General features: G+C 44.7%; 1 protein-coding gene across 3 annotated transcripts in view; it reads right to left on the reverse strand.

Moving 5' to 3' along the window:
• Nucleotides 1-1,140: 1,140 nt before the first annotated feature.
• LOC142939514 (echinoderm microtubule-associated protein-like 6) overlaps nt 1,141-27,335 on the reverse strand; it is a 28,972-nt gene continuing 2,777 nt past the window's right edge. Inside the window, exons 3-44 of one of the 3 annotated variants that reach the window (XM_076082666.1) lie at nt 25,978-26,137; nt 25,237-25,335; nt 23,859-23,927; nt 23,575-23,760; nt 23,333-23,468; nt 22,833-23,034; nt 22,303-22,440; nt 21,963-22,219; nt 21,605-21,814; nt 21,329-21,496; nt 17,709-17,815; nt 17,525-17,625; nt 16,818-17,004; nt 16,633-16,738; nt 15,812-15,905; nt 15,231-15,331; nt 14,939-15,141; nt 14,553-14,664; nt 13,522-13,649; nt 13,278-13,419; nt 12,906-13,058; nt 12,692-12,823; nt 11,998-12,086; nt 11,746-11,913; nt 11,467-11,668; nt 11,254-11,380; nt 11,080-11,158; nt 10,869-10,998; nt 10,685-10,783; nt 10,313-10,333; nt 10,189-10,203; nt 7,328-7,501; nt 6,944-7,152; nt 6,704-6,861; nt 6,044-6,158; nt 5,769-5,957; nt 5,517-5,689; nt 5,257-5,419; nt 5,013-5,116; nt 4,710-4,863; nt 4,516-4,616; nt 1,141-3,205 (exon numbers count right to left, since the gene is read on the reverse strand). In XM_076082666.1, the coding sequence (XP_075938781.1) occupies nt 3,181-3,205; nt 4,516-4,616; nt 4,710-4,863; nt 5,013-5,116; nt 5,257-5,419; nt 5,517-5,689; nt 5,769-5,957; nt 6,044-6,158; nt 6,704-6,861; nt 6,944-7,152; nt 7,328-7,501; nt 10,189-10,203; nt 10,313-10,333; nt 10,685-10,783; nt 10,869-10,998; nt 11,080-11,158; nt 11,254-11,380; nt 11,467-11,668; nt 11,746-11,913; nt 11,998-12,086; nt 12,692-12,823; nt 12,906-13,058; nt 13,278-13,419; nt 13,522-13,649; nt 14,553-14,664; nt 14,939-15,141; nt 15,231-15,331; nt 15,812-15,905; nt 16,633-16,738; nt 16,818-17,004; nt 17,525-17,625; nt 17,709-17,815; nt 21,329-21,496; nt 21,605-21,814; nt 21,963-22,219; nt 22,303-22,440; nt 22,833-23,034; nt 23,333-23,468; nt 23,575-23,760; nt 23,859-23,927; nt 25,237-25,335; nt 25,978-26,137 (5,686 nt within the window). In that variant the 3' untranslated portion in view covers nt 1,141-3,180. The remainder of the gene's footprint in view (nt 3,206-4,515; nt 4,617-4,709; nt 4,864-5,012; nt 5,117-5,256; nt 5,420-5,516; nt 5,690-5,768; nt 5,958-6,043; nt 6,159-6,703; nt 6,862-6,943; nt 7,153-7,327; nt 7,502-10,188; nt 10,204-10,312; nt 10,334-10,684; nt 10,784-10,868; nt 10,999-11,079; nt 11,159-11,253; nt 11,381-11,466; nt 11,669-11,745; nt 11,914-11,997; nt 12,087-12,691; nt 12,824-12,905; nt 13,059-13,277; nt 13,420-13,521; nt 13,650-14,552; nt 14,665-14,938; nt 15,142-15,230; nt 15,332-15,811; nt 15,906-16,632; nt 16,739-16,817; nt 17,005-17,524; nt 17,626-17,708; nt 17,816-21,328; nt 21,497-21,604; nt 21,815-21,962; nt 22,220-22,302; nt 22,441-22,832; nt 23,035-23,332; nt 23,469-23,574; nt 23,761-23,858; nt 23,928-25,236; nt 25,336-25,977; nt 26,138-27,335) is intronic. The other 2 variants (XM_076082667.1, XM_076082668.1) reach the window with 2 other exon arrangements.

The raw sequence follows: 27,335 nt of genomic DNA on the forward strand, positions 1-27,335 counted from the left end.
CATAATAAAAGTTATTGAGGGAAACATCAGTAAAAAAAAAAAATTGTTTATTATGAGATAGAAAGTCGAAATGATGAGATAGTTTAACACAACGGTCATAGAAGCAGCTGTTCGTAGGTTATCCTACATGTGACGTGTAAATGGATTGAGCCTGAGCCGACGGTGTAGAATCGTGATAGAATCTGAATTGTAAGTCGCTTTGGATAAAAGCGTCTAAATGACTGTAATGTAATGTAATGTACATTGAAGACTACTTTTAATGTTTACAACACATGAAATACTTAAATGGCTTTCTGTACTCAGCAAACGCACTCTTGAGTATAATTATAAGAAAGAAGTAGTTCTGGCGTAGAAAGAATAAAACCGATGTGGCTGAGGTGGCGACCTTCATTGAACAGCAACTGGAAACATCTGGTCAGTGGTTACAGATGGATGCAGCAAAAGTGTAAAATAAAATTAAAGAAAAAAATAATAATTCAAATTATTATTATTTTTTTCGCTGGAGGAAATGGGCTTCCATCGTCTTCATCAGTCCGATCAGCTGCAGCGTCCAATCACATGACTGATGAACAATGAGGGGGCGTGTCGGCCGTTAAAACACTTCCTGGAAGTCTGTTCTCGTGGGTCCTCACTCATGTCTCCTCAGAGATCCCTCCTCCCTCCTCCCTCCTCGATCCTCGATCCTCAGAGCAGCAATAAGAGCTTTGGGACGATCGTCAATATGGCGGCGCAGAAGAACTTCCTGTTCAAGCGAGGATCGAGGAAACGACAATTAAGAGACAGGGGGTACTTCTCAAGTCTCTTAATTGTCGTTTCCTCGCTCCTCGCATGGTTTCCTCCATGCATCCCTGGGAGGGACAAAGACGCAAGGAAAGGACCCAAGTGAGGGAAACGGGGATGCAATTAAGAGACTTGGGATGTACCCTTGGGATGTACCCAAGCTTGAAACAAGATCTGGCAGCAGACCAAACCTCCGGTTAGATCTGTAGGCTAGTTGTAGTTTTCAGACCTCGTTCAGATTTATTCTGTATATCTGTTTATTATATATATCGTGTTCTATTCTTTAATATTTTATGTCTGTGAAACACTGATGCTCGTTTTGATGTTTTATATAAATAAACTACACACACACACAGTCAGTTTTTTTTAAAAGACAAGTTGTTTATTGTTGATTTTTGAACGCATCCTGAAGTTGGTCACCATAGCAACAAGTCAGGGTTTAACTGTCAGTAGTTATTGTTTGTTGTTATTAATAAAGTTATATTAATGTGTGTTTATACTATTTATACATTTTTCAATGAAAACAAAAGTTACAGCGTCGTAAACGAAGCTCAATATCCAGATTATCTAAAAACACACTCACAATAACATTTAACATCTTTCATTTTACAAAATAAATCTTCTGTTCACACAGAAACAGAACCACCTCAATTACATCTCTGGGGGAAAATCCTCGATGTTAATAAAGTCTCTCTAATAACAAACAGCTCCTTACAGAACAGCTCCTTACAGAACAGTTCCTTACAGAACAGCTCCTTATCCTTGAAGAACAGTTCCTTATCCTTGAAGAACAGATCCTTATCCTTGAAGAACAGATCCTTAAAGAACAGCTCCTTACAGAACAGCTCCTTGAAGAACAGGTCCTTATAGAACAGCTCATTGAAGAACAGCTCCTTAAAGAACAGCTCCTTATCCTTAAAGAACAGTTTCTTGAAGAACAGCTCCTTGAAGAACAGCTCCCTATAGAACAGCTCCTTACAGAACAGTTCCTTAAAGAACAGCTCCTTACAGAACAGCTCCTTATCCTTAAAGAACAGTTTCTTGAAGAACAGCTCCTTGAAGAACTGCTCCCTATAGAACAGCTCCTTACAGAACAGCTCCTTATAGAACAGCTCCTTACAGAACAGCTCCTTATCCTTAAAGAACAGTTTCTTGAAGAACAGCTCCTTGAAGAACAGCTCCTTATAGAACAGCTCCTTACAGAACAGCTCCTTATCCTTAAAGAACAGTTTCTTGTAGAACAGTTACCTTCAGTTCGAACTACGCGTGAGACTTTCAGGTGTCTAACGTCCATGGGTAAAGTCTGTTCACGTGAAATAACAAAGGACCCAACACGGAACCCTGTGGAACTCCACAAGTACTAAAGGTGAGCTCATGTTTCTTTAATAAAGTACCGTCACCTGTACCAACATTAATCTTTGTGCTGTAATTTATTAGGACGACACTCAATGATTCTTAACTCTAATTTATCAAACTCTTAAATACAGTTTCTGTTCTGACTGAGGCTGTTGGTGCTCTAGAGAACCTGTGGTTCTCAAAACTTTTGCCTGGTTAACTTCTATGTACTTCTTCTAAATATGAGTATTTATATTCTTTAGTTAAACGAAGCTCTACAAAAATAAACATTGTTCTGTAAACTTCAGCTACAAAACAGTTTTCATATAGAACAGTTCCTCACAGAACACTTCCACACAGAACAGTTCCTCACAGAACAGTTCCACACAAAACACTTCCTCACAGAACTGAGGATAAGGTAAATAACTCAAAGCATTCTGGGTAGTATTTCTCTTTAAATCCTCGTTCAGAGGTTGAAAAGCAGCGTTCAGTTTCTTTAAAGTTATATTTCTACGGTTCTCAGAGAGAACACAGCGCCACCTTGTGGACAGAAAAGGTTCCCACGTCTCTGTTCTGCTCAATGAATTCTAATTTGAATACCTTAAAAAAGTTTCACTTTATTGTATTTTGAGGTAGAATTACTTTTTTTCTTTTTTACTGGGATCAAACTAAGATCCATCTTTCTTCTATTTGTTCTACTTCATTTAAGAACTCAGTGCAGGAACATAGAACATCTTCATCATCATCAGACAGAAGAACATAAAAAACAACACATCTGTAAAAAGCCCTAAATGATCACGTTTCATAGCACCATGATTATAAATAAAGTTTTATCAAATGTTTGGTCAGAGTTAAAAAGGCACATTCTGACAAACAAACATGATTTAACAACACAGAGAACCTGAAATATAAAGAAGAACTATGTCACAATAACATACAGTACCATCACAGGTTTGATTCCCTGTGATGTCACTTCCTGTCCCGTGTGGTTTTCAAGTTAAAAGAGCTGAAGAGTCAGCAGACTGCAGCATCACAGGAGGAGGAAGAGGAGGAAGATGGAGGATCTCACTGACATTTCCACACAAATAAACTGCAGGGAAGAAACAGAGAAATATGTTTATTTCACAATAAATGTTACATGATTTATCCCAGAGCACAGCGATTGTCTCCGCATGGCTCTCAACATGGTGACAGCCGAGCCAGCGGCTAGCAGCTAACGAGGCTAACTAACGCGAACCAAAGTGCACTAACATGAACTAACGTGAACCAACGTGCACTAACATGAACTAACGTGAACCAACGTGCACTAATGTAGGAAATTTGGGTTTAGAACTGTGCTTTAAGAAATTATAATAGTGTTTAATAATTCATAATTAAGAAATCATAATTAGAAGTGTCTTGGAATACATAATTAGAAGATTCATAATTGTAGAAGTGTTTTAGAATTTGTAGTTAGAAGTGTATCTTAGTAGCACCTTTATATTTGCTTGTGAAACTTGTGAAGGTTTTTGCCAAAAGTTGCAAATCCTTATCTTTATATAGAATGTTTACCATAGAAGTGTTAAGCCATAAAAGACAGTCATTGAATGTTTTAAACTGTAAAGAATAGTATGTTGGGAGTAAGGGACAGATAGATTTCTAGATAGGCAATTACAGGTCATACCCGTGCGAGGGTCCTGCGAGGAGGAGGAGCCAACTGGATTTAGCCAATAGGAACTACGGACACGAGGGGATGTTTTTTGAACTATGTAAGGCGGGGAAGAAAGAAAGTCCGGCTCTTGCTCCTGTACCACTGGGTGGGTGGTAACGCTTTTTGGGGTGAGCAGGTCATATTCGGTGTAACTGTAAATGATGTACTCCACCATGCAATTGTTTTAGCATGAGAGGTATTAAATGCTTTGTTTATAATTGAAACCGGTTCTCTTTATGTAAGAGGCTGGATTACATGCGGTTTCCACACAGTCTAGAGGTTCCATGAACCTAACACTAACATGAACTAACGTGAACCAACGTGCACCAAAGTGAACTAACGTGCCCTAACGTGAACCAACGTGCACTAACATGAACTAATGTAAACTAACGTGCACCAAAGTGAACTAACGTGCCCTTAAGTGCACTAACGTGAACTAACTTGCACTGACGTGGACTAACGTGCACCAACATGGCCACTGTATACGTTTATATTTGAGGGTTCCATCCAGAAAAACAATTTTATTTTAGATTTTTAGAATTTAGGAATGTTTCATCGGTGAGTGTAAAAACCTCTTTTGTGTCTTAGAAGCAGTTTATTCTTCTTCTCTTTACTGTGTGTTTGTAATAAATAAATAATACACACAAAGAGCTCTTCTGATTGGTCCTGATTGGACACTATTCAGGTGTTTTCTCTGAACTTAATCTCACCTGCAGTCGCTGCCACCGGCGCTGATGACGAACTTATCGTCGCAGGAGAAGCGAACGTTTGTGATGTGAGCGGAGTGACCGAAGTAGCGCTTGTGTTTCGCCTGTGAGGTAAAGACCACAAGGTTAAGTACGAAGAGGTTGATGAAGTGAACCCAAAGACGAGATTTCATCGTCATTACCGACGCTAAACTTACAAATTTGTCAGAGCACGGGAAGTCAAAGAGCTTGATGAGGCCGAAGTCGTCTCCGGTCACCAGGTTGAGGCCGGCGTGAGAAACACAAGCACAGTTAACGTCGGCCTTCTCTGTGTTACGAGGCCAAACTCCAAGAACCTCGTCACCGAGGATGCTGAGAAAACAAAAGTAACTAAGCTCTTCAGTATGTTCCTTAGACCCAACAGGATGACACCATAGAGCATGTTTCCTAAATTTAACACATCTCACAGTATATTAGAGCATCTGAGACCCATTGACTTTTTTATCCCCCGTCAGCCTCACCTGGTCCAGGTAGCCCAGGTGATCCTCTCAAATACAGACTGCTCTGTGACAATCTTTCCTGAGGGAACTTCATGCACCTGCCGAGTGTAGGTGCTGGTGGACACCTGGGGTGGAAATGAAGGATTTCACGTTTTAGTCAGTTCACTGATCTAAGCATCTGCACCATATAACAAAGAGCACCAAACCTACATTTGCGCCTGGCTAAACTAAACCAGTTAACTTGTTTTTTTTTGTCTTTTTTAACCTGGATATGTTTGCTGTCAGCCGAGAAGTCGATCTGGATTACGGAGCCAGGGATGTCCTTACAATAGCCAATCCTGTTAAGAGATGGTCCCAGAGAAAGGTCGTAGAAATCCACAGCACTCTCAACTGAACCCACCGCCAAGAATCGGTTGTCTGGACTGAACCTGAACCACAAGAAGACCCCCAAAAATATGTGCAGTTGATTAAGGTTCAACATAGAGGTGTTAAAGGCATGATATCTGTTAAAGACTGAAGTTGTACCGTATGTCCTGGATGGCGATGCTGCGGTCTCTCTTCTTGCCCCAGACGGTGAGGGAGTTGACCAGCAGGACTATGAACTCTCCGTTCTCCATACCGATGGAAACCATCTCTCCGTTGGGACTGTAGGAGGTGCACTTGGCAGGGTGGCCCAAACTCACCTTGTTCAGAAGTTTCTAACACACAGAAAACAGAACAAATGAGTAGTTAAAAGGTTGAACCCACATCCTCAATCCCAGTCTTCAGCCCTGCTACCTTATCAGCCAGGTCCCATATTCGGATGGTGCCGTCATCGCTGGCGGAGATGAAGACGTCTTTGAAAGGATGAGTTGCCAAACCCCAGATGCCTCCCTGAGTGTGTCCGTTGATCATGGTGTTGGAGGCGGCGTTCTTTTCTCCAACCTCTATGATCTCGCCATCTTTGGTGCCCACCAGGATTTTACCCTGGACCATCAGGGACAAAAAGAGTCATAAGGTTTGCGTTTATGCTGGATCAGAACTTTCTAAATGTGATCTGATGAGCCTCGTACCTTCCCTCTGCAGACGGATCGGACGTTCTCCACCGGCTGGCCGGTCTCCAGCTGAAACGCTCTGCAGCGCTTCATCTCCTGATCCCACAGCTTGACAGCACCGCCCTCTTTAGTCCTGTCATATGCAACCAACAGACATATCATGGCTTTCTTTTAATAGTTCTTAATGCACTGCTTCCCCTATGTATCACATTCAAAGGGCCAGGAACATCAGCTGCCTCAGCTATTGTGGATCCAGATGAACTAAAACCAACTGCACCCCCAAGTCTTGGCTTCAGGATTTGGTCCGGGTGTAACCTATTCCTGCTTCATGAACCAAATATGGGAGTCAGGAAAGAACCAATTGTCTCGGTCTTTCATCTGAGACCAAGAGTTGGCCCTCATGTCCATAAGTCCTGCCACAGTTCTCTCTGATCATCTTTAAACCATCACAGGAGTCAAGAGCCACAGGAGTCAAGAGCCACAGTTTGTCCGGTCCGTCACCTGGAACTCGGACCTTTGCTGAACCCACCAGAGGCACTGTTATTGTTATGATACAGGTGTGACAACAACAAGAACCAGGATGTAAAAAGACTAATTGTGACCTAGAGCCTTCAGTGTGGTGGATTACAGTTTCTAAATGTAGCTGGGATAAAAGCATGTTGATTCTCGGGTACTCACGGCCTTTCCTTCCCTCCAGTGACGATGAGTCCGTCCCTCAGGGTGGTGTACATGGTGAAGACTGGACCGCTGTGTGCCTTCGCCACCACTCGAACCAGGAAGTGCTCCCTCCAAACGTAAACGTCTCCGTTTATCGCGCCGGTGAACGTCAGGTTGCCCTGGAGACAAAACACAGACTTAACACAGGTTTATGTATCTTATTTTAGAAGGTGAGTCAGAGCTCCACGGTTCTGATCTTACAGCACCGAAGGCGACAGACAGCATGGTCTGCATGCGGCCGTCGTCCACGGAGCCGATCACGCCTTTCTTGTAAACGAGCGAACCTCCGACCAGAGTCCAGAACTTGATGTGTTTGATTCCCACCGACACAAACTGGGTGTCAGAGTCCGGTCTGAACTCCACCACGAAGATCCGCTCGGCGTGGCCACCTTTACAAGTCACCTTGGTGCCTGGCAGAGAAGGTCAAAGGTCACTTTCCAAGTCAATACGTCTCTATGGCATAATCATAACCCACTCAAAGCATTCCCCTTTACTGGGGCTCAGTATGTTCTTGGATCTTAATGGACGACCGTTCTACCTTCCTGAACCGCAGCTGCTCCTAAAAACTAATAAAGGACGTTGTACCTTCCTGCCACCTCCACACTGTGATGGTGTGTTCAGGCTCCACTCCCACCGACAGCAGCAGCTTTCCTGTGGCGCTGAAGTTGACGTAGCCGACACCTTTAGCGTGGGAACAGCGGAGGATGGACAACGTCTGCTTGGTCATGGCATCCCAAACGTGGATGGATGGAGCGAGGCCTGATAGAGGAAAAGACAAATGTAGGAACCAAAAGAGCTGAGGAGCCACACAACTAAGGCAACAAGACACCCATGGTCTAAGGATCCAAGGAGCTGTGGACCAGAGGGCCTAAGGCAGTAAGGAAGCCCTGGAACCATAGCACTTAGGAACCTAAGAACCACAGTATCAATGGGCCACGGAACTTTGGAACCAGGGACCTAAGGTAGTAAGATAGCCCTGGAACCAAAGCACGTAGGAACCTAAGAACCACAGTATCAATGGACCAAGGAACTGTAGAACCAGGGACCTAAGGTAGTGAGGTAGCCCTGGAACCATGGCACTTAGGAACCTAAGAACCACAGTATCAATGGACCAAGGAACTGTAGCACCAGGGACCTGAGGTACTATGGTAGCCCAGGAGTCAAAGAACCAAAGGACCGAACTAGGGCTGAAACTAACAACTATGTTGATAGTCAACTATTCTGTCAATTATTACTTTGATTTATCAATTATTAATCTAATAAAGAGATTATCAGGGGCATTAGCTTTATCAAGCGTTAAGGTTAAAGTCCTAAGTAATTAAGATAGTAAGGAAGCTGAGGAACCACAGTATCAAGGAACCAATGATCCCAAGAACTGTGGTACCAAGGAACCATGGAAATGATATATCTCCTTAGATGTGGATCCTTGAAACTGTGGAACCAAGGATTCAAAGAACAGTAGAACCAAGGAACCTAAGACCCACAGTATCAAGGAGCAAAGGACTAGAGGTTCCCAGGCACTGTGGAAACAACACACAAGGCACGGCTTTAAGAAAACAAGGTTATGTGCAGACAGGAACCTGGGGAACCTAAGGAATCAAGGATTTAGGGTAGTAAGGGAACCAAGGAACCAAAGAACAGAGACACAGAGAATCATGGAATCAAGGAGTTGATGGACCAAGGAATCAGAGAACAAAGGAATCAAAGAGTCATGAAATTAAGGAGGCAAAACACCAAAGAATAAAGGAAACAATGGACTGAGGAGGTAAGGAAATGGAACCAAAGGAAGTGAGGAGTGGAGAGTATCAGGGAGAACAGGCTAAGAATCAGGAGTTGAGGGAGAAGGTGTATGGAACTGGATATCTATCTGGTTTAACAGAGGAAATCTGGTATAAGAGACTGTTTTGGATTCAGGGTTTGGGGAAAAATACAAACTGCTTCTTTTTCACTTTCACCGTGTAAGCAAACATTTAGAGCAAACACTATCAACTCCTTCAGCCACAATCACACAGGAGTTCCTTTAAGTCAGCGCAGATTGAGACAAGTTGTGTTTTTTGGGACGATCGGCTGAGTCGGCGCAAACAAAACAAATCTAGAACAAAAGGTAGTAAAGTTGCAGCAGCAGACTACTAAAAATTACTTTGGATGTTTGGAGCTTTGACAGATGGATCCGTATCAGCTGTGACTCTTCTGTTAATCTCTGGTGGGACACCCCAAGGCTCCAGTTTAGGGCCTCTGGTGTTTTACCTGAAATGGCTTTTGCTTTCTTTTCAATCTCCAAATCTCTGTAATTCCTCTTCGACATCCATTTGATTCCTCAGGTTCTCCTCCGAATGTGATCAGACCTTTTTTCCAGAACAGTCTACATTCTTTTTTCGTCCCCTCAGTTACCACAATATAGTTTTACATTTCATTTTGTGTTTATTTTTTAATTGTACTATATAAATACATCATTGGATTCATCCTCTGGGGACCATGAACATCTACATTTACTGTAGATGTTCATGGTCCCATGTGATCACGGCTGTAGAAGTTAATAAGACTGAATCCCAGTCTCGCCACAGACAGTACAGACACCACATACAGTAACAGAACCATAACGCGGCTACCTTAGCATGCTAATAAGAGCCGCTAAGCAAGGCTTTAGTCTCTCTACTGCCATGCTCACACTAAAATGGACACATTTGAAAACACTGTTTGCAAAAAGGTTAACCATCCACACTAATGTTTTCAGATTCAAAATGAAATCCTGAGCGACATGTTGTGGAAATATTCTGTGAATTTCCCCTTTGAGCCCTTTAGGACAGCATCAAAGAGGCTTTACAGTCTTGTTTTCCTTATTGCTAGTGCAACAACATTATTTCAACCCGTTTTCCAAAATTTGTTTGAAGAATGAACTTTCACATTTCCCTCGCTGTGGTTTCTGTTGAACATCATCAGCTGAGATAGTAAATAGCTGCTGGTCGGCTCAAAGCACTTCTAGTGTTTCAGTAGCTTCAAGTCTTGTTTATAAAAAAAATGTCCAGTGCAGTAAAATCATTTCCACCTATTCACCTAAAAAAAACACTAATTCTATAATAATTTGTGTCAGAATGTTGAAACAACACAACAAAATAGTGACACTCAATGTTGGAAATACATCTCAATGCATCTGTGTTTTTTTAATTTGATTTTCTGACTCAATAAAAGACAAAAGATTTGTCCAGAAGAAGAAATCTCCAGGATCAGAGCTCACGGGAAGTTGAAGGAGACAGGAAGTCTTTCAAAAGTTCAGTTTTCTTTGGTTTAGTGTGAATGGATTTCACAAGCTTTGTTTTCATCTGAATCCACATTAGTGTGGACCTGGTCTCTGACAGACTCGGGGGGGGGGGGGGGGGGGGGGGGGGGGGGGGGAGCTACAAACAGATGAACCAGACCTGAACGGGATCCTGACTGCTGATACTCACCAGACACTTCCACCTCTACACACCGACAGCACACGACACCAACACGTTAAACACTGAGTTCTCCACATGGATGTCAACAGAAAGTGTGTGGATGATGAGTGATGCTGAGTGACAGCACACTTACCTGGCAGGTCAGCCATGTCACCTGGTGATGAGGTGAGGCGGTGACAATGAGGAAGCAGTGGAAAAGAAAAGAAGTGCAAATGGGCAAAAAAGCAGTCCGATCATGCATGAGAACAACATGTCTGTCTATCTGTATAAACACAAAGTGTGAGCTCTGCTTGTATCTCTACTCTGTAAATACTGGTCCATTCTTAAACTAGAGAGAATTCAAAACAGGAGCAGACGAGACAACTCAAATATTATCTCTATGTGGTTGTTTTGTGTCTATTTGTGGTTGTTTTGTGTCTATTTGTGGTTGTTCTGTGTCTATGTGGTTGTTTTGAGTCTATTTGTGGTTGTTTTGAGTCTCTTTGTGGTTGCTTTGCTTGCTCACCAATCTGTCCCGTAGCGATGACGTTTTGGTACTTTGGGTGTTGATTGACGGTCAGACAGAGGATGTCGTCAGTGTGTTCCAGATAGAAACTCTGGGTTCCTGTCAGGACAGGAAGCAGGTGGTGTGATGTCATCATCAACAACAACATTTACCATTAGAGGCCCGGTCTGAGGGCTGAACTGACCGGCCGACAGGTTCTGGACGACCACGGCAGCAGCGGTGTGGAAGATGATCTCAGCGCCGTCGTTGAGGTAATGCAGGTTGTTGCGACAGTCGAAGCCTCTGTAGCCGAAGACGTGCTCCAACACCAGCTCCTGAAAACGAGATACGATCAGCTGTTTGAAGTGAAGTCACATGTCAGCGGACCGGACAGTGTAAACGGGGTTCGGACTGACCTCCACCACCTTCTTCTTCTTCATCACATTGTTCTTCAGGAGTTTGTCGGGCAGCGGAGCAGCTCGACTCACAGGAGGCCTGAAGAGGAGACAGGTTCAGAACCAGTTCAGATAGTGAAGCACTGTGTGTGTGTGTGTGTGTGTGTGTGTGTGTGTGAGTCATCATCTGATCACCTCTCCTCCACAGGTAGCTCTTTGAGCTGCAGGTGAGGTCTGGTTCCTGACATGTTCCTGATGCTGGCAGAGTAGATCTTGGTGACGTAGTCCACCGCCTTCTCTCGAGCCACATCGCTGTCGTACCCTGAAAACACAACGACGAGTCCACGGCTGAGATCACTGAGGGGAGATTTTCAGAATAAAAGTCTCCGTGGACTCGTTACTCGTTACCTCCATCCTCCTCCGTGTCGTCGTCTGACTCCTCGCTGTCCACAGCTTTGCTCTCTTTGTGACCGGCTAGCTCTCTGGTCCAGATCATCAGCGCCGTGTCGGCTCCGCCCACCGACAGCAGCACGGAATCGTCGTTGGACCAGCGGACGTTGGTCACGTTGGTGCTGTGACCCACGTACTTCTTAAACCTGGCAAACTGGCCCTGAGAGGGTCAGAGCAGAGGAAAAGTCAGAAAGAGAAGAAGTCACGATAAAAGAAGCATCATCAGACGGTTCTCACTCTGGATGGGAAGCTGAACAGTTTGAGGAAGCCGAAGTCGTCTCCGGTAGCGAGCAGTTTGCAATCTCTGGTGAGCGAAGCGGCGTTAACGAAACTGAGCGTCGGCCATATTCCCTCACAGGTCGGACCCAGAACGGACGTCCAGCTCGCCCAGTCCAGCTTCTCAAACTGGAAAGCACACAAATATACAAATGTGTATCTATTATATTATATATAAACAACCCTGATGTGAATCATTCCACACAGACTGACCTCCACCACACTGATGTTCTGTTGGCGTCCTCGTGGAGCCTCAAAGAACAGCTGCTGTTTGGCTCCGGTGTTCACCTGCAGCAGTTTACCTGAGGAAGGACAAACATCCATGAAGCATCACAGGACTGAGACAAAATGTTTCATCAGGACCATTGAAGTTAAAAACAGAAAAAGAAATGACGGAGCCGGAGGAGGGTAATATTAAATAATTAAGGCTTAGAACCTTCAAGATAGAAGTCTTAAATTTATGAGAAAAATAACTCAAGGTTAAATCAACCTCATGACGCCATGTTTGATGTGGACGACCTGATCAAATGATATAAATGTTGTTATTGTAAACATCATAAACTGGTGATTTTAACCCAGAAGCTCCATTTTGTCATCAAAACAACCGCCTGATGAGGACGAGGAGACTCTTCATCAGGAACTAAACACAGTGGACAGATGATGATCCTTCATGATGCTCTTCCTCACTAACGTGTGAGTTTGTGGTGTTTCCTGTTTACCGGCGGCGTCGGTGGTGTGAAGACGTTGATCCATCCAAAGTGAAGCCGTGTCATTTCTTGACATCTGAGAGTCTCTGAATATTGCCTCCCTCCTCCAGCTCTGTATCTAATACGCCGTTGTATGTTTTTATGTCTCTTCTATGTAAAAGTGTATTTATCCTCAACAGCTAATCTTTGAGTGCGTTCACCTCGAGAGTCCCAGTCGATGTGTGTGATAAAGCTGCCGGCTCCTTTACAGATGCCGACTCTCTTACTGGTCAGGACGTTGTAGATGTCCACAAAGGAGTCGTGGGAGGCCACAGCCAGGTACTTCCCTGCATCTAAAAACACACAGAGCTCATGTGACCTCATCACAGACGGACCAATCACCTTCATCCTCACCTCTGTGCTGAGTTCAGGTACCTTGGGAGAAGCGGACGTCTGAGATGAGCTCCCTGCGGTGGTGGAAGGTCACCATGTCCTCCAGCGTATCGGCGTTCACCACCAGGAAGCTGCCGTCGTTCAGACCGACGGCCAGAGCTTTACCGTCAGGAGAGAAGGCACAGCACCGCCCACCTGATAGGTAACAAGCACAGGTAAAACACACACACACACACACACACACATGCTAACAAGCACAAGTAAAACACACAGGTAACACAAAGGTAACAAGCACAGGTAACACTGTGTAAAACTGTGTGTGTTACCTGTATGTTACCTGCGTGTGTTACCTGTGCTTGTTACCTGCGTGTGTTACCTGTGTAAAACACGTGTTAAACAGGTTTATATTCTCACCTTTCTTGAGTTTGCGGACAGCGACCATGCGGTGATTGGCCGACAGCTCCCAGATCCTCAGAGTTTTGTCGTCGCTGACGGTGGCACAGACAGGAAGTAGAGGGTGAGCTGCCAAACCCCACACCTCCCCCTCCATGTGACCCTGAACACAACATGAACACCTGCAGTCAGTAAACGCCTCACAGACAACATTTGGTCAGGTGATCAGGTGATAAGGAGATCAGGTTAATAGAACCCGTCTGACCTGAACCAGCAGCGTCATCGGTCCGCTCTTGTCAATCTCGAGGATTTCTCCATTCTTGGTTCCCAGCAGGATGTGACCGTGACCCAGAGTGATGGCTCTGATGGACGGGTTGTCCTCCAGCAGCAGACCTGATCCACGACCACCCAACACAAACCAGACCATTAGTGACCCCGGTGTCCCAGGTGACCCAGGTGAACCGTGTGTCCCAGGTGTCCCGGGTGACCCAGGTGACCCGGCTGACCCCGGTGTTCCAGGGTGACCCAGGTTAACCAGGTGTCCCCGATGACCCAGGTGTCCCGGGTGACCCAGGTTAACCAGGTGTCCCCGGTGTCGCGGGTGTCCCAGGTGACCCCGGTGTTCCAGGGTGACCCCGGTGACCCGGGTGAATCAGGTGTCCCAGGTGAACCCGGTGTCCCAGGTGTCCCGGGTGTCCCAGGTGTCCCGGCTGACCCCGGTGTCCCGGGTGACCCGGGTGTCCCGGGTGTTCCAGGATGACCTGGGTGTTCCAGGGTGACCCAGGTGACCCCGGTGTCCCTGGTGACCCAGGTGAACCAGGTGACCCAGGTGAACCGTGTGTCCCAGGTGTCCCGGGTGACCCAGGTGACCCGGGTGTCCCGGCTGACCCCGGTGTTCCAGGGTGACCCAGGTTAACCAGGTGTCCCCGATGACCCAGGTGTCCCGGGTGACCCAGGTTAACCAGGTGTCCCCGGTGTCGCGGGTGTCCCAGGTGACCCCGGTGTTCCAGGGTGACCCCGGTGACCCGGGTGAATCAGGTGTCCCAGGTGAACCCGGTGTCCCAGGTGTCCCGGGTGTCCCAGGTGTCCCGGCTGACCCCGGTGTCCCGGGTGACCCGGGTGTCCCGGGTGTTCCAGGATGACCCGGGTGTTCCAGGGTGACCCAGGTGACCCCGGTGTCCCTGGTGACCCAGGTGAACCAGGTGACCCCGGTGTCCCGGGTGAACCAGGTGACCCCGGTGTCCCAGGAGTCTCATGAGTTATAAAAGCATTATGAAAAAGAAAAGACAGTGATACCTTTAGAGGACGGAGACAGAGCGGCTCTCTTGATGGCATATGTCTTCAAACACCTCTCGAACATGTCGTCCCAGAGCTCCACCACGCCGTCCTTCCCCCCCGTCACGAAACCCTGGACAGTGAACGCAACACGGGAAACATCACCGATCAATAATCATATTTTATCTTAATGTTTCAAAAAAATTTAAATTCTACTGGCAAATAATTTCTACGATTACAATGATCCACTTTTTGTGTCAATGTAATCTAACTAATAATAATATTAATATTTCATTGTAATCTTCTCATTAAATAAAAATTTTCCTTATAATACAACTTTGTGTCATTTTACGACTTGTCCCATGTGACCCAAGTGTCCCAGTTGTCCCAGGTGACCCAGGTGTTACCTTGTCCAGGGAGCACATGGCGAACACGGGGCCGTCGTGGGCTTTGATGGTCTTGATGAGCGTGGTGTCTCTCCAGATGTAAACGTCTCCGTTGGTGGCTCCAGAGAAGACCAGGTCCTCCGATCGACCATAACACGCAGACATCATCGTCTCCTGCTTCCCCAGGTTCCCGAAAATCCCCCGTTTGAACGTCAGACCGCCACCTAAAAGGTTTGAACACATGTAATCCGTTACACAGTGGACATGTCTGGGGCTTTTATTGTGAAAGGTAAGAGACGAACAGGAAGATTACCTGAATGTTGCCAGAACTTGATGTGTTTCATGCCGACAGTCACCAGTTTGTCCATCCTGAACGGGTTACTCTTCACCACGAAGGTTTTGTCTTTATGACCCCTGAAGAGACAGAGCAGAAGGTTAAAGTGTTGCTGTTATTCTAGATTTTATTACATGTTGGTCTCACTTCCTGTCTGTGGCTCTTTGGTTCCTACTGAAGACTTAAATCTTTAGAATCAGTAATTCACTGTAGTTCTTATCAAACCAACAGGAGCAAATAGTGTTTTTTTGGGACTATTTTCAGCGGCGGATGAATCCACATTTGGTTCTGGTGAGTATCTGTATGTGTGATTGTCAGAATAAACTACAGTGTGACGATGATGATGGTGATGAAGGAACAACAGTGAGGCTCATTGATGAGTTTGAATGAAGCTCTATCAGGATACTTGTTAGTAGAAACATTCACTGTTGGTTTGAGTCCAAACAAACAAACAGAATATCAGTTGTATCTAAATAAATGGTTCAGGTTTTGTTCAGGTCTCTCTCCACATGACATCTGTAGGTGAAGCAGACAGGTAGTTGTCAGGTGTGCAGGTGTACCTGGCCTTGGCCAGTCTCTCTCCTTTCTTCCAGTCCCAGATGACGATGGAGTGAAATTCATCAATTCCAACCGAGACCAAACTCTTCCCGTCCGCTGAGACACAAAGACAGAGACACAGATGTACAGAGATACAAGAGACAGAGGTACAAGATATACAGAGACACAGAGGTACAAGAGACAGAGATACAGAGACAGAGGTAGAAGAGACAGAGAGACACAAGATGCAAGTGAGAAAGAGACAATATACAAGATACAAATAGACAAGAGACAGAAAGAAAAGATACAAGAGAAATGGAGGCATGTTACAAGAGACAGATAGATAAGATGCAAGAGAGACAAGATGCAATTGACAAAGGTAGAAGATAGATAAAGTGACAAGAAGACACAAAAAAAAGTTACAAGAGACAGACATGGAGACATTAGAAGCTGCATTAACAAAACCTGACACACAAAAATGTAACTTACAGTGACTTGGTTCTATACAAACACTTGTTGATTTAGTGATTACAAATGGTAGCGTTTAGAAAAGGTATATTACAGTTTATAGGTCATAGTTTATGGTTTACAAGTGGTACTTCAGGGACAACTAATAGTACTTTAGTGTTTGCAGAGAGTGGAGGTGATTATTTACGGTTTACAGATTGTGATTTAGGGATAATATAATTGAAAGTTTATAAAAGGGTTTATATGTGATGATTCACGGATAACAAAGGATGATTGAAACAAATGGGGAAACAAATGATTAAAGATATATAGGTGATTTATGTATTGCATGTGGTGATTCAGGGATACCAAATGGTCCACAGTGCAGTGAGTGTACCTGTGAACTCCAGGGCACACACCCCTCTGCTGTGGTGTCCCTTTAGCAGAGACAGACACTTCAGAGTCTGGATGTCCCAGACATGGACAGCCGGGTCTCTGCCCACCTGAACCCACAGACAGCCAATCAGAAACACTCTGTCAGTCTGACGGAAACATGCTGAGCTCTGATTGGTGGGGGCGTACCTGTGCGGAGGCCACGTAGTCTTTGAGCGGGTGGACGGTGAGGCTGAGGATGTCGTCGTCATGGCCGAGGTAAAATCTCTGACTGTGCTGAAGCCGGTTGTAAACGACGGCGACGGCGGCCACGTGGTAGACCACCTCCCCCGACTGACTGTAGAACAGGTTGTTACGACAGTCAAAGCCCCGATACCTGCAGGAAACAGTACCGCCAAAATAAAGACCCCAACAGGTTGTTACGGCAGTCAAAGCCCCGATACCTGCAGGAAACGGCACCGCCAAAATAAAGACCCCAACAGTTTGTTACGGCAGTCAAAGCTCCGATACCTGCAGGAAACGGCACCGCCAGAATAAAGACCACAACAGGTTGTTACGGCAGTCAAAGTCCCGATACCTGCAGGAAACGGCACCGCCAAAATAAAGACCCCAACAGGTTGTTACGGCAGTCAAAGCCCCGATACCTGCAGGAAACGGCACCGCCAAAATAAAGACCCCAACAGGTTGTTACGGCGGTCAAAGCCCCGATACCTGCAGGAAACGGCACCGCCTAAATAAAGACCCCAACAGGTTGTTACGGCGGTCAAAGCTCCGATACCTGCAGGAAACGGCACCGGCACAATAAAGACCACAACAGGCTGTTACTACAGTCAAAGCTCCTATACCTGCAGGAAACGGCACCGGCACAATAAAGACCACAACAGGCTGTTTTTTACCCGTGAACAAACTGCAGACGAAGCCCCTCCTCCGGAGCTTTCTGACGCTTCAGGGAACCAATCAGCTTGTTCCTCAGCTGAGGCAGGTCCTCCTTATAGACCTGCAGACAGACACAGGCGAGTCAGACCGACAGACAGACAGACCGGTTGTTTGCAAATTGTTACTGGTTTGTTTTTGGGTCACCTGACGTTCGTAGCTGGTCTGAGCTTCTTGTTCGATGTCTGAGTCGAGCTCCGGGACGTCCGACACGTCAGAGTCCGACTCTCCGCTGTTGGAGTCGGCATAACCCTCTGAACACACCAACCGGGAAAATACCTCATTAATTACACGCTAATTAAAATTTCAGTTTTTCAGTAAACCCCGAAGATGTATCTCTGTTTCTGTGTGCAGTTTCAAATTAGCTCTTAAGGGATAACCAATAGCAATGTAGGAAAAACAACTGGTGTTTAAGAGCATACATATGTTATACATAAGGTCTACAGATGCAATAATACTAATAACAAATGGTGAGTCAGTGTTTACTGAATATGACACACAATTGTAAGGTTGGGGATTTAGGGTTAACAAATGTTAAATTGAACATTATGAATATATAACCCCCCCGCACCCCCCAAATGGACGACTTATAATTTAAAGACAACAATGGTCGTGCATCAGTGGTGGGCCGTCAGGGCCAGCTAAGCCTTCTCTGCTGGCCTAAACAGAATCACAAAGTTATAGCTATTTTATAATTTAATAATGTTTCATAAATACACTACATGTATTATCATATGTTTCCCATTATCTTATGTTCTCATTGCACAGCTACTGTGTTCCTCAGTTGCTCTGCTTCCAGTGCAGCTTGTTTTAAGTAGAGCTTTTATCCAATCAGATTTCACCTCTGTGTCTCTAGGTAAGAAGAGAGGCCCGAGGCCTGCAGACTCACAAGTGCATCCATGTGCACTATAACCTCTTGAGCCCTATTGTCAACCTATTGTTGATTGTCATAGTGTTCAACCAATCAGATCTTTAGTTTGACATGTTGGGCGTATTCTTTGACGTGCCACTGCTACCGAGGTAGCCTCCTAAGTACGTCTGCATAAACGTGCGCCGTGATTGGTCAGTGGGCGAGCACGTGACTAATGTGAAATTTAAGGTAGCCAGCAGAGCTTAGTTGGAGGAGTAAGAGTTCAAATTGAAAGTGTTGACAGCTGCGCCGGTCAGGATATGAAAACACTGACAACCCAAACACAGTCAGCCCCCACCTTTGCTGCTCTCATACTCAGCAGAGCGCGTCCCTACTCCCGCGGCCACGTGCTAGAGGCAGGCGCCTCCTACATCCGCTTTCAGCGGAGGACAGGATATAAGCAGTGACATTTCGCTCTGTTTTCAGTTCAACTTTTGCTCTCTTGCATAAGCTTTGGACTCCACACTGCAATAGGGTTTCCTATTGTAGTGTGTTTCACCCCTCTATACACTTCTCTGAAGGGTTCCTTTGGTAGGAAGTATCTTACATTTCAACATAATACCGTGAAGGGTTCCTTTGCTCGGTATTCTAACACGACTCTCTAGAGGTATTTTCCCTCCGGTAGGAGTCTAAACTATCCATTTATTTCCATTGTATTTCACACAAAACGATTCTGCCTTAAACTGTATTAATCGTTGTGCCATAACCTGTATCTTACTTTCATAAAATAAAACCAACAACCTCTGTAATAAGAGGTTGGAAATCCATATAAGAGGGGAGTCCTGTTTTAAAAAGTACTTTTAAGTGCTTGGTCCACGGCATAACAAGGCGCAGAACGCTCCTGGTGGCCCTACTCACTGACGTCCCTGCAGAGAGTGACTCGGAGACTTCAGACTAAAAGACATAACAAGTAAGTGATCACAACCAGGTTGCTATTTGCGTATGGTAGATCCACCGGTCTTGTATACAATAACTATGGTAACGAGATAAGCCCCATTAAATGATTCGGCATATCTTATCCCATAGTGAAAGGACTTCATAAAGCTTAACCTGTCATCCCACTGCTTCACATAACGTAGCACATAACGGAGATACATAGCATTCTAACGCGGGTTATTCAGGGTTACATTTTATGCAGAAATCTATCTGTTGTAAAGTAATCTTGAAGCTGGAGCTTCCCCAGGCAGTATAGAATGTAAGTAAAAAATATACTTTCAAACACTAGACTGTACAACCACTAAGCCGACCCAGGGAGCTAGTGGCTGGTAGAATAGCATAGACAGGTCGCATCCCGCTACAAAAGATATGGAAGAAGTTATAACATCTTTAGGGTTTTGCTTGGTGTAGTTTATTTTTTTTTTTACCTAGCTTTGTTTTTTTAACACTCAATGGCTGAATAAGGAGGAGAAACGGATTTAGTGGTGGAGTTACTGACAACGCCTTTCTCAAGAAAGACATTTCAGGAAAAGCTGGACATCGTAAGAAATGGTCAGTCAACCACAGCTGGCAGCCTGACTCAGCCAGGAAAAGGATTTGTATGAACGGTATTTCTTGCTGACAGCGTCGGAGAAGCGTTGCACATGTTATGTCTGGGAATGTGTTTCATTTTAACTGAGCTCTTGGTGTTTGGAGCTATGCTACGCTAACCTGAGGACGCCATAGCACGGCAGGACACTACGGTGCTTTTGAAAACTTTTGGAGAGACCCGAGTGGATCTACAACTCAACGAACACGTTCGCAGGGAAACAGCTCCTGAACCGCGGCAGGTCCGTGGTAACTCTTTAACAAAGAAAGGAGGATGGAGTTTGTCTTTAAGTGAACAGCATTCGGTAAGAGACAAACTGCGTTTGTTTGTTTACATAGTAACGTTACTACTGTTCATTTGTCTATCGGGTCGTTTTCATGAATAATATTTGAATGGCTCGTGCTCTTGTGTGGTGGAATGCGTGGATCCGCTGCAGTGTTGCTGGATTGATGTGTCATGCTTTGTTGTCATATAAATATATGTGACTGGTTCTTGTGAGTTTGTTCTTGTCATTGTGTTAATTACATTGAATTTGTCTATATGCATTGTCCGTTAATGACGCAGCATCCCGTCACGTATTCATGTATCTGCACTCTGCAGTTAGTGTTTTGTACATGTTGAGCTTCATGTAACATTTTATTTCACTTGTCAAATCTTGCATTGTTTTCGTGAGGTTTTTACATGAAAAAAATAATAACCGTAGCTGTGGCGTCATAATGAGGTTATTAGGAGGTAATTCAACTGTAGTAGGACAGCACTGAAGGCCCAGGTATAACATGCACGACGCGCCGCTGTTGTGGAGTTATGGTAATGTAACGATTTGTAATCAAGGATAATGATAATTTTGTGTTGGTGGGGATTTTGGGGCTATATGGTAATCTAGGGAGGACAAATAAGTACACAAATTGTGCAGAGATAGCGGTTGGTAACAGAAGTTTAGGTATAACGAATGAAGAGTTTATAGAATACAGATGTTGGATGAGGTTTTACAGATGTCATAACAAATGGGAACTAATTTTTACTATTTTGTCTGTGTTTACAGATCATAAAATTCTAGGGATAACTAATTTTCTCTTTAAAATAGAGAAATCGTGTCCTGGTGTTTAATTATTATTTACAGATAGCAGTTCTGGGATAACAATGGCGATGTAAGAGAGTCATAAATAAGAATTTGCAGATGGTTAAGGGTTACTAAGTTAGTAAGGATAACAAACGATACTGTCACAGATAGTGATTTAGGGATAACAAATGGAGCCAAAAGGAAGTAAACACATCTGATTTTAGGGACTCCAGGTAACTTCTGGTCCTAGGTGGGTTAACCTAATGTGTTACCTTGGAGGAGGGGCTCCAGGACGCCGTTCATGACGCCCTCAGGCAGGAACCTCCACTGGAAGACGGCGTGGTCGGCTCCGCCGGTGCTGACGACCCACTGCAGGTCGTTGGACCAACGGACGTTCGTCACGTGGGCGGAGTGACCGATGTACTTCTTAAATTTGGCACCTGTTTGAGGAAGAAGAACTGAATTCATACCCTGATGTGACGGAAATAAAAAATATATAAGCTAAAAATGGGTAAAAAAGGTGTCTAGCTTCGTGGAAAAACACCCGCCTTTCTTGAGGCAGGGGAATCTGAAGAGCTTGAGAAGGCCCAGGTCGTCTCCGGTCACCAGCACGGCGCTGCTGTAGTTGGCGTCCACAGAGTTCACATTTGTGACGTTGGAGTATTTGGGCCAGATGCCGTTCACTTCTGGACCGATGACGCCCGTCCAAGTCATCCAGTGGATCCCCTTTGCCTCCTCTTTAGGAACCAGTTTACCCGCTGAAGGAGACAGGAGGGTGCCAAAAGGTCAAGGGTATCGGAGAGATAACAAAAGGTCTGGACAGGTAAGTCCCAAAGTAAACAAAGTTTACTGAATAAGTAAACACTTTGAGTTTCCGTGTGTCGGAGCCTCAGAGTCTGAACGTACCTGGCATCCTGTAGAAGAGCCGCTCTCCGGCGCCGTCGTTAGTCTGCAGGAAGCGGCTATCGACCGACCAATCCAGGTGGGTGATGAAGGAGGCCGAGCGGCTGCATTCGCCCATCTTCTTGTAACGCTGAGCGACGGCGTACACGTCCACCATCCCGTCGTTTGATCCCACTGCCAGGAAGGAACCGTCAGGTGAAAACTTCAGCTCATGTATTACTTCCTTCCTGTCCTTGATGTGCACGACCTCTGTCATGTCCCTGAAGAAAAAAAAGCTTGTTACCTCAAGTTCCTTAGCAAATTAAAATAACCTTAATCTGAGGTTTTAAACAAGTGAGGTCACCTGACACGCAGCACGGTGAACGATCCGTCCTTCATGCCCAGAGCAAGTTGAGAGCCATCATTGTTGAAGGAAACACTGCGGACAGATTCCTCCATGTTACAGCGAGCCAGCAGAGTGTGGTCAGGAAGACTCCACAGCCTGAGAGACAGACAGGGGAGAGACAGACAGGTGAGAGGTGAACTCAGGGGATAAACCGGCATTGGTGGGTTCAGACCAACCTGACAGAGCGGTCGTCTAGACAGGCAAGTCCCAAGTCAGGTCCCAGTCTAGACAGGCAAGTCCCAAGTCAGGTCCCAGTCTAGACAGGTAAGTCCCAAGTCAGGTCCCAGTCTAGACAGGTAAGTCCCAAGTCAGGTCCCAGTCTAGACAGGTAAGTCCCAAGTCAGGTCCCAGTCTAGACAGGTAAGACCCAAGTCACGTCCCAGTCTAGACAGGTAAGACCCAAGTCAGGTCCCAGTCTAGACAGGTAAGACCCAAGTCAGTTCCCAGTCTAGACAGGGATAAGCCGGCATTGGTTGGTTCAGACCAACCTGACAGAGCGGTCGTCGCTCCCCGTGACGGCGACCGGTTGTTTAGGGTGCAGGTCCAGCGCCCACAGCTCGCCCTCGCTGTGACCCTGCATCAGCAGAACCGGTTTGTCGCGCTCTCGCACCATGACTTCGAAGATCTCGCTGTCCTGTGTCCCCGCCAGGATCCTGTCGGCCTTCCAGCAAACGCTGCGGATCGACAAACCTGAAATAAGGAGCACACCTGACCTGAAACAGGAAACACACCTGACACTGACCGAGAGCAAAATGGCCATCGTGTGAATACGCTGGATCGAGGACTGTATGTGCTAATTCATTTTTAAAGAGGAACAGCCAATAGGGGAACTCCCACACTCGACAGACCAATGGTGTAACTTCATTACATAATAAGTCGGCGACAGACTTTCGCGTTGATCGGGCGGGATCCACTTTGCTGCTGTCTGATCAATTATTCAATTATAAGATACATTGAAAGGACTTTGTAACAGACGTGTAAGTCAGACCTTTGTATCCCTGCTCAGCCTCTCTCAGGTCAATCTTGGTGATGGGTTTGAAGTCGACGTCCCACAGTCGGATGCAGCCATCTCGTCCTCCCGTGGCAAATCCTTCCTCACAAGAGTGCATGCTGAAGATCCCCGCCTGAACAACACATTACATAGAAACAACACATTTCCCATCAGTCCTTTGCTGCTTCTCAACCGTCCATCGGGAAATTCAAAACATGGCCAGTCAACCACGTATTCACCCCGTGTGCAGCCTGTACGGTCCGGATCAGACTGATCCCTCTCCACACGTAGACGTCTCCGTTCAGAGCTCCGGAGTACGTCAGCTCCTCTTTGGCTGCAGAAACACACAGGATGGTCTGCAGGTCACCCGCCTTCCCAAAGATGCCTCTCTTCGGAGTCAGAGCGTTCCCACACAGAGTCCAGAACTAAAAACAAACGACCTTGTTAAAAACCAAACAACTCATCAAGTGCTAAATTATTAAATTGATTCAAAATTATGCGGCAAACTGAGTCTCTGTCTCACCTTGATGTGTTTGACTCCACAGCTCACCAGACGGCTAGACTGAAATGGATCCCAGGCCACATCAAAGATCTGCAGGAATGAAAGTAAACTTCATTTATATAGCGCCTTTCAAAACTAGAGTTTCTAGAATTACTAGAGTGAATAGAGTTAATATAGTTTATAGAGTTTATAGAGTCAATAGAGTTTCTAGAGTTACTAAAGTTTTAGAGGTACCAGTGTTACCAGTTATAGTTACCAGAGTTATAGTTACCAGAGTTACTAGTGTTACCAGAGTTACTAGTTTTACTAGTTACCAGAATTATAGTTACCAGAGTTACTAGTGTTACTAGTTACCAGAGGTACCAGAGTTTTTAGTTACCAGAGTTATAGTTACCAGAGGTACTATTTACCAGAGTTACTAGTGATACTAGTTACCAGAGGTACCAGAGTTTCTAGTTGCCAGAGTTATAGTTACCAGAGGTACCAGAGTTTCTAGTTACCAGAGTTATAGTTACCAGAGGTACCAGAGTTACTAGTTACCAGAGTTATAGTTGCCAGAGGTACCAGAGTTACTAGTTACTAGTGTTACTAGTTGCCAGAGGTACCAGAGTTTCTAGTTACCAGAGTTATAGTTGCCAGAGGTACCAGAGTTATATTTACCAGAGGTACCAGAGTTAATAGTTACCAGAGTTACTAATTACCAGAGGTACCAGAGTTATAGTTACCAGAGTTACTAGTTAATAGTGTTACCAGAGGTACCAGAGTTACTAGTTACCAGAGTTACTAGTGTTACTAGTTGCCAGAGGTACCAGAGTTAATAGTTACCGGAGTTACTAGAGTTACTAGTTACCAGAGTTATATTTACCAGAGGTACCAGAGTTAATAGTTACCAGAGTTACTAGTTACCAGAGTTACTAGTTAATAGTGTTACCAGAGGTACCAGAGTTACCAGAGTTAATAGTTACCAGAGTTACTAGTTACCAGAGTTAATAGTTACCAGAGGTACCAGAGTTAATAGTTACCAGAGTTACTAGAGTTACTAGTTACCAGAGTTATATTTACCAGAGGTACCAGAGTTAATAGTTACCAGAGTTACTAGAGTTACTAGTTAATAGTGTTACCAGAGGTACCAGAGTTACTAGTTACTAGTGTTACTAGTTGCCAGAGGTACCAGAGTTAATAGTTACTAGTTACCAGAGTTACTAGTTAATAGTGTTACCAGAGGTACCAGAGTTACTAGTTACTAGTGTTACTAGTTGCCAGAGGTACCAGAGTTAATAGTTACCAGAGTTAACATAGGGGGGAAAAGAAAGACTATTCCAGGTGTGTGTGTGTTTGTTGTGTTTCAGCTACAAGCAGCTGAGAATAGAATCCGTGTGAACGAATGAAAGAGTCATACTCGGTCCGAGTGTCCGGTTGCCATGGCGAGGACTCGTCCTCTCCTCCAATCCCAGACACACAACGTGTTCTTAGCGTCCAGACCAACAGACACGATCCGCTGAAAACAGAAACAAGAAACAAACACATCAGAGTTGAGTACGAGGCATTTGGTTTTACAACATGTAGCTCTGCACACCACACTAAATGAGAATATAGTGTTGTTATATATATATTGGAGTTCCTCAAGACAAAATCCTGGGTCCTCAATTGTTCCCAATACATCAAATAATCTATTGAGGATTTAATATATATATATATATATATATATATATATATATATATATATATATATATATATATATATATATATATATATATATATAATAACTTTTAGAGAAGGTGTGAAGGAATGAAAAAGGGAGGCTGAGTTCACACGGTCCAACAAGTCCTCCACCTCTGGAACACTTTAAATAAAATGATTTTAGCTCCTGATGTTCCACTTTAACATATTTAGACGTGATGAACGACGTGTTAGGACATCGACCCGTCAAACATAGAAGGATTCACTGGGGATGAAGATGAGGAAGATTAGGTTGTTTTACGTTAATCACAATATAAATGGCTGCATGTAAACAGGAATATTAGTCTAACAGATCATTAGGAATGTTGTCTTTTTTCAGAAAAAGGCCAAAAACCAGAATATTTGGTGCATGTCAACGTGGTCAGTGATGTCATCGTGAGGGGGGGGGCGTGGTCTGACCTGTCCGTCAGAGTCGAAGGCCAAACAGGCGACTCCGTGTGTGTGGACGTCCCTCAGGATGGACACGGTCTGCATGGAGTAGGTGTCCCAGATACAGATGAACGGGTCTTTACCCACCTGACCCGTCGCCACCTGGACCTTATCTGGATGGATCGCTAGACTGAGAGAGAGACAGACAGGCAAGGACAGACAGACAGACAGAGAGAGTGAGACAACATTCTGCCGACATCTTCCCTCCACCCACAAAAATATGCTTACCAACAGAAAAGAGCAACTTTCCTGGTAAACAAGGAGGACAACAAGGTTTCTTGTCTCTTTACAACAAAGTCTACAAACCTGCCTAACAGACAGAGGCCCAGGGGCCTAAAGTATCAGGGCCCCCTGGGCCTTCTCCTACTAAATGTCAATTGAAGAGCTGCCTACCAACCAGGACGAGACTCAAAATGACCACAAAGGAACATGAAACAACTACAAAGAGACGAAAAGTGACACTAAGCAAATACAAAGTCACTACAAAGAGAGAGAAAAAAGACAAAGTGACTACAAAGAGACACAAAGTGACTACAAAAAGACACACAGCGACCACAAAGACACACAAAGTGACTACAAAGACACAAAGTTACACTACGCAAATACAAAGTGATTACAAAAAGACACAAAATGACTACAAAGAGACACAACGTGACTACAAAGAGACACAAAGTGACTACAAAGAGACACAAAGACACAACGTGACTACAAAGAGACACAACGTGACTACAAAGAGACACAAAGCAACTACAAAGAGACACAACGTGACTACAAAGAGACACAAAGAGACACAAAGCAACTACAAAGAGACATAAAACCACATGGAGATGTGTAATAAGACTCACAACAACAATAAGAGCCTAAACAACTATAACGTCTATGTCCATCGTCTCATAATCCAGCCATGACATCAGAGATAATAAAATTATTATTATTGTAAGAGCCATATGAGACTTTGTAAGATGTCTTAAGTGATTTATGTGACTGTAACAGTCGTGGTAATGTGGACTATCGGACGGAGGGAAGACTACCACTACAATTATTATTAAGAATACATCACATATAGATAGATATAGATATATAGATGAATGGATAGGACTAATCACTGTTAGATATATGATGAATGGATAGGACTAATCACTGATGGATATATAAATGAATGGATAGGTCTAATGACTTATAGATATATAAATGAATGGATAGGACTAATCACTGTTAGATATATAAATGAATGGATAGGTCTAATCACTGTTAGATATATAAATGAATGGATAGGACTAATCACTGTTAGATACAGTGGGTACGGAAAGTATTCAGACCCCTTTAAA

The sequence above is a fragment of the Anarhichas minor genome, unplaced genomic scaffold, assembly GCF_050575085.1.
Source record: "Anarhichas minor isolate MPS153535 unplaced genomic scaffold, ASM5057508v1 ptg000100l, whole genome shotgun sequence".
Taxonomy (NCBI): Eukaryota; Metazoa; Chordata; class Actinopteri; order Perciformes; family Anarhichadidae; genus Anarhichas; species Anarhichas minor.